We start from the raw sequence: 7094 nt of genomic DNA on the forward strand, positions 1-7094 counted from the left end.
CACTCAATCAGTTTTTAAAATCTATCTGGAACATTAAACATGATAGAAGTAGGAAAAAAATCTTTTATGAAGTCCTCTATGAAAGGAAATTGTGACAAGTTCCTGATTGGACAGAAACCATTCCATCTCCAAGGGAGAATACACAGCGTAACTGTGGCTTCATAGAATGAATTGGGTAGTGTTCCTTCTGTTTCTATTTTGTGAAATCGTTTGAAGAATATTGGTATTAGGTTGTCTTTGAAGGTCTAATAGAATTCTACACTAAACACTGGGCTTTTTTTGGTTGGGAGACTTTTAATAACTTCTTCTATTTCTTTAGGGGTTATGGGACTGTTTAGATGGTTTATCTGATCCTGATTTAATTTTAGTATTTATTATCTGTCTAGAAAATTGTCCATTTCATTCAGACTTTCCAGTTTTGTTGAATGTGGGCTTTTGTAGTAGGATCTGATGATTTTTGAATTTCCTCAGTTTCTGCTGTTATATCTCCCTTTTCATTTCTAATTTGTTAATTTGGATACTGTCTCTGTGTCCTCTGGTTAGTCTGGCTAAGGGTTTATCTATCTTGTTGATTTTTTTCAAAGAACCAGCTCCTGGTTTTGTTGATTCTTTGTATAGTTCTTTTTGTTTCTACTTGGTTGATTTCAGCCCTGAGTTTGATTATTTCCTGCTGTCTACTCCTCCTTGAGGGTGTATTTGCTTCCTTTTGTTCTAGAGCTTTCAGGTGTGCTGTCAAGCTGCTAGAGTATGCTCTCTCCAGTTTCTTTTTGGAGGCACTCAGAGCTATGGATTTTCCTCTTAGCACTGCTTTCATTGTGTCCCATAGGTTTTGGTATGTTGTGCCTTCATTTTCATTAAATTCTAAAGTCTTTAATTTGTTTCTTTATTTCTTCCATGACCAAGTTATCATTGAGTAGAGCGTTGTTCAGCTTCCATGTGTATGTGGGCTTTCTGTTGTTTTTGTTGCTATTAAAGACCAGCCTTAGTCTGTGGTGATCTGATAGGGTGCATGGTATTATTTCAGTCTTGTTTCTGTTGAGAACTGTTTTGTGACGGACTATATGGTCAGTTTTGGAGAAGGTACCATTAGGTGCTGAGAAGAGGTATTTTTGTTGTTGTTTTAGGATGAAATGTCCTATAGATATCTGTTAGATCCATTTGGTCCATAACTTCTGTTAGTTTCAATGTGTCTCTGTTTAGTTTGTATTTCCATGATGAGAGTGGGGTGTTGAAGTCTCCCACTATTACTGTGTGGGGTATAATGTGTGCATTGAGCTTTTGTAAAGTGTCTTTTATGAATGTGGGTGCCCTTGCATTTGGAGCATAGTTGTCCAGATCTGAGAGTTCTTCTTGGTAGATTTTTTTTTTCCTTTGATGAATATGAGGTGTCCTTCCTTATCCTTTTTGATAACTTTTAGTTGAAAGTCAAACGGCTACTCCAGCTTGTTTCTTAGGACCATTTGCTTGAAAAACTATTTTCCAGCCCTTTACTCTGAGGTCTTTGACACTGAGGTGCATTTTCCTGTATGCAGCAAAATGCTGGACCCTGTTTACGTATCCAGTCTGTTAGTCTATGTCTTTTTAATTGGGGAACTGAGTCCATTGATTTTAAGAGATATTAAGGAATAGTGATTGTTGCTTCCTGTTATTTTTGGTGTTATTTTTATGTTTGTGTGGCTCTCTTCTTTTGGGTTTGTTGAAAGAATATTACATTCTTGGTTTTTCTAGGATATAGTTTCCCTCCTTGTGTTGGTGTTTTCCATCTATTATCCTTTGTAGGGCTGAATTTGTGGAAAGATGTTATGTAAATTTTTTTTGTCATGGAATATCTTGGTTTCTCTGTCTATGTTAATTGAGAGTTTTACTGGGTATATAGCCTGGGCTGTCTCTTAGTGTCTGTATGACATCTGACCAGGATCATCTAGCTTTCCTAGTCTCTGGTGAGAAGTCTGGTGTACTTCTGATAGGTCTGCCTTTATATGTTACTTGACATTTTTCTAATATTCTTTCTTGTTTTGTGCATTTGGTATTTTGACTATTATGTGACAGGAGGAATTTCCTTTTTGGCCCAATCTATTTGGAGTTCTGTAGGCTTCTTGTATGTTTATGGGCATCTTTTTCTTTAGGATAGGGAAGTTTTCTTCTATAATTTTGTTGAAGATATTGACTGGCCCTTTAAGTTGGGAACCTTCTCTCTCTTCTATACCTAGTATCCTTAGGTTTGGTCTTCTCATTGTGTACTGGATTTCCAGGATGTTTTGGGTTTGGAGCTTTTTGCATTTCACATTTTCTTTAACTGTTGTGTCAATGTTTTCTATGGTATCTTCTGCACCTGAGATTCTCTTTTCTATCTTGTATTCTATTGGTGATGCTTGCAAGCATTTATGACTCCTGATCTCTTTCCTAGGTTTTTCTATCTCTAGGGTTGTCTCTCTTTGTGATTTCTTTATTGTTTCTATTTCCTTTTTTAAGATCCTGGATGGTTTTGTTCCTTTCCTTCGCCTGTCTGATTGTGTTTTCCTGTAATTCTTTAAGGGAATTTTGTGTTTCCTCTTTAAGGGCTTCTACCTGCTTACCTTTGTTCTCCTGTATTTCTTTAATGGAGTTATATCCTTCTTAAAGTCCTCTATCATCATTAGGAGATGTGATTTTATATCAGAGTTCTGGTTCTCTGGTGCGTTGGGATATCCATGGCTTGTTGTGGTGAGAGAACTGGGTTTTGATGATGCCAAGTAGCCTTGGTTTCTGTTGCTTATGTTCTTGCCCTTGCCTCTTGCTATCTGGTTATCTCTGGTGTTAGCTGGTCTTGCTGTCTCTAACTGTGGCTTGTCCCTCCTGCAAGCCTGTGTGTCACTACTCCTGGAGACCTGATCTCTCTGGGAGGAATTTGGGTGTGTAAGGATCCTCTCTCCAGCTGTTCCTAGGTTCCTATGTCCTGATGGCTCTGTGTAGGTCCCCCTTGAGCCAGGAATTTGAGCAGAAGTGGTGGTCTTACCTGTGTTCACAAGTGTGTTGGCACTCCAACGAGACTCGCTCTCTCCTGACGGTATTTGAGTATGGAGCGCTGTGGCACAGGACCAGCTCTGGGTGCAGATGGAAACCCTTCTTTTTTTTCTTACCATTATTTCATATTTTTCTAACAATTTGAAATAGTTCATGGGTTAGAGTTATTAAATACCTTCAATGTTTATACAGAAAAGTCTTTGACTGTGTCTTGTATTTAGGCTGATTCTGGCTAAAGATGACTATCTTCGTCTGCTATGATGTGATATACATGGGATGATGTGAAGATGTTAGAAGTCCTGACCTTTTTTCCCAGAGTCTTAGACTATATTTTTATTATCTAGTTACAGCTCCATGAAAGAGGACTGAAGTTACACCAAACGATTTATAATCAGGTACCTTAAAATGATTGCTATCTGGAAGGGGAGGAGCTTCGTGAAATTGGGAGGGTGTCACACTACTTCTCAGAATTTGAAATCTTGGGGCTTTAGCTGGCTAATAGTGGCCGTATTTGTTGGGATAGATGTGAAGCCATATCTGAAACACACTTTTGAGAATGATGTAAGATATATATGTAATTCAATATTACTCATGCATGTAAAAATATTTGTAGTAAGATTTGTGCAACTCAGAATGCGTGAGTGCTAACTACATGAAGAAAGTATGATTAGAAGTAAGGGAAGTGGGCTGGGGGTGTAACTAGGTGGGAGAAAGCTTGCCAGCCTGCACAAGGGCCTGGGTTTAATTCTTAGTACTGAAAGCAGTAATATTTAGGACAAGTTATAGTCTTGCTTATGTAGTCTTTGGCTAGGCCATTCTTTTTCGTCAGTTCTGGCCACACATGGTTAACTAGAATATTTCTGGAGGGTGACCAAGACCATAGATCATATGAGGAGGTGGCACATGAATTTAGTATAATGTTTAATGTTTATTTGAGAGAGCATTTCTTTGTGTAGCCCTGGTTATCCTGAAACTAGTTCTATAGACCAGGCTGGCCTCAAACTCACAGAGCTCCAGCAGCCTCTGCCTCCCAAAGGTGTGTGCCGTCATGTCTGGCCGTCCACAGCTACCCTCAGATCAGATTTTGTTATCGTACCATGAATGGTTTTATCTCCTGGTGGGAACTATAATTGGCCACATCGCTGGGACTAGTACTATTGGTACTATTGGCTTTGAGTGCTCTGAGTAGCTTTGCTAGGTTTGATGTTATTCTAAATAGCTGTTACATTGTGTGTAACAGCTTCCACTTTCTACGGGGGATGTGATGTTGCATAGTTAGAATACAGCCTGAAAAGCTTACAAATGCTAATGTTTCTTTGTTGGGCAGCAGTTCAAATAGTTAAAAGCACTTTCAAGTATTTTGATTGACATTCTTATCCAGCCTTCCTATCTTCCTTATGAAAGTATTTGAAAATAATCTGTGAGAACACTGGCTGACAGACGTGTGATCCTCCTTTGCAGGCCTGTAAATTGCTCTCTGATGACTACGAGCAGGTGCGCAGTGCTGCAGTCCAGCTTATCTGGGTTGTCAGCCAGCTCTATCCTGAGAGGTCAGTAGGTGCCAGCCTTCTCACTGCCAAGCCGTTTCCCTCACCTTCCACCATACAAAAAACCACCTAGAGAAACTACATTGTTTGGATATTTGGAAGGCAGTGCGAAATAGAGGGGGAGGATACAGACTCTGATAATCAGACTGGAAATGAGCTCCACTAACACACACACACACACACACACACACACACTGGTCTGTCTAGAACTTACTTTCATCAGATTCAGACTTCCAGGTCTGTTTTATAGGTTCTAGGGGATTGAATGAGGGCCAGCACTCACTGTACCACTGAACTATCCATCCCCAAGCTCTTGGTTTCTTTATAAATCCTTGAATCTTACAAGGGTTACACTTATTCAAGACACTGAAAGTTTGCAGTGCAGCTAAAGTCACTGGGTCCTTTCCCCTGGGTGACAGGGTTTGCTGAAGAGTCTTCAGCCGAGGATTTCCTACATAGTTTCCATTGTTCATCCTCAGAGTGCTGCACTTGCAGCCCAGGCGCATGTTTTGTCATATATAGTTTCTGTCCTTTTCTCTTTATTTAGTATAGTTCCAATACCTTCTTCTAATGAGGAAATCCGTCTAGTTGATGATGCATTTGGAAAAATTTGTCACATGGTCAGTGATGGCTCCTGGGTGGTTCGTGTTCAAGCTGCAAAGCTATTGGTAAGTTACACTGTCTTTTAATGAACACATTGCTTATGCTGTTACAGACATTTTGAGAAACCTTAGATATGATCAGGTATGTCTTTAGAAATCCATAATTTCTCCAATGATTTGATTCCGCACCCTACCCTCCTTTTACATTATATGCTTCATTACTGTGTTTATTTGCAAATAGGACTGACTTGAATATATCATTAATAAAGGCAAGCATCGGTCCCTGGACTGTGACATCATGCATACATTCCGGCATGGAGGTTGGGGTGACCCCACCATGCATACTTTCCTGTGTGGAGGCTGGGGGTAGAGTGTCAGGGAGAAGCACAAAGTGAATAGAAAAGGGTTAAATCCTTACCATTCAAGGTCAAGAGCAGCACTCAGTCTTCTACCATGTGGGAGCCAGGATTTACTCAGGGCTCCAGGCTTGGTAGCAAATGCTCTTACCCAGTGAGCCTCCTCAGTAGCCCATAAATTGTAGTTTTCTTGTCTATAAAATGAAGAATCTAGTACAAAAGTGAGAGTTTAAAAGGATTAAAGATTGCCTATAAAATGTGCATATGAGTAAACATTTGTATGTATGCATATGTGCATGTTTCTCTATAAGAAATTAGGCATAACTATATATAAGTATGTACATATATGTATGCACCTATGACTAAAAAGCCTTGTTGGCAGGAAATGTTATACATGATAGCAACTGTAATTACTGATGTTATTAGCAAGATTGGATTATTAGTCACTCTTGAATACAGACATAATTACTGATTTGGAGCTGTGTAGATGTGAAGTGACTAAAGCATGGCTGTGGAGATGGCTCATGGAGGAGGCTGAGCTTGCTGAAGCTGAGGGATCAGTATAACTTGGCTAATTGGAGTGGTAGGGAAAGAAAAGAGGAGGTAAAAAGTAGTTCAGTATCATTCATAATAGGCTAGACGTAACAGCTACCAGTCGTGGGTAAGGGATGTGTACCAGGCTAAAGCTCAAGGGAAGAGGGGAAACCAGGTTCCTAGTGTGAAATGATAAAGTGTTAGATGTCTGTGCTGCACAGAAAGTGAGAACTTTTCACCCTTCATTTTAGCAGGACAGAAAAAATTCCACATGTAGATTGTATTGGAAAACTTATAACCATTCAAAAGAAACTGGATTAATAATAATAATAATAATAATAATAATAATAATAATAATAATAATAATAACAACAACAATAACAACTTCTCAAAGAGGTTAAAAAGAAGTCCCCCAAACTGTGACTTCCAAGTACTTGGATACATGCTGCCATTAAGAGTACAGTCACCACATTGAACTTAGGTTTACCCGGGATGTGGTTTTTTTGTGGGGAAGCGTCTTCTGAGTATATTGAGTTCCTTGAATCCTTTCAGGATTCAACTGTGTTTAAGACTTTGTTCTTAGAAGTTGCAGCTTTTTTAGACTCTGTGTTGTAGTGCTTCCAAGTGTGTCAGGCACTGGTGTTCCCTGGGGCAAATGCTGCTGCCCTAGTTAGTCAGTGGCAGCTTTACATATGATATGTTGTCCATCTTTGTTGGTGTTGTGATCTCTTTCAATCTCCTAATTAGATAGAAGCTAGAAGCCGTAAGCTAGAAAAACAAGACTAAGCACATGGGCCAGAGATGGTTCAGCAGGTAAAAACGCTTGTCACACAAGCCCTGTGACCTAAGGTTAATTCCTGGAATCCATGTCTAGGTGGAAAGGGAGAACTGACTTCCAGAAGTGCCGTCTGACTAACCCATAGACATTACATGCACACACATACTATACACATACACACAAGAATAAAATTTTTGAAAGCAGCTTTTGCTCTGGAAGCATGCTTGACACTGTAACTATCTTTTTCTTTTTCTTTTTCTTTTTTTTTTTTTTT

General features: G+C 39.4%; 1 protein-coding gene across 1 annotated transcript in view; it reads left to right on the top strand.

Annotated features, from left to right (window-relative positions):
• The window catches only part of Ints4 (integrator complex subunit 4), a 62773-nt gene that overhangs the window by 14814 nt on the left and 40865 nt on the right, over nt 1–7094 (top strand). Inside the window, exons 5-7 of the mRNA XM_021195227.2 lie at nt 3348–3398; nt 4465–4553; nt 5098–5218. Coding sequence (XP_021050886.1) covers nt 3348–3398; nt 4465–4553; nt 5098–5218 — 261 coding nt within the window. The remainder of the gene's footprint in view (nt 1–3347; nt 3399–4464; nt 4554–5097; nt 5219–7094) is intronic.

This window comes from Mus pahari, chromosome 1 (genome assembly GCF_900095145.1).
Source record: "Mus pahari chromosome 1, PAHARI_EIJ_v1.1, whole genome shotgun sequence".
NCBI classification, from domain to species: domain Eukaryota; kingdom Metazoa; phylum Chordata; class Mammalia; order Rodentia; family Muridae; genus Mus; species Mus pahari.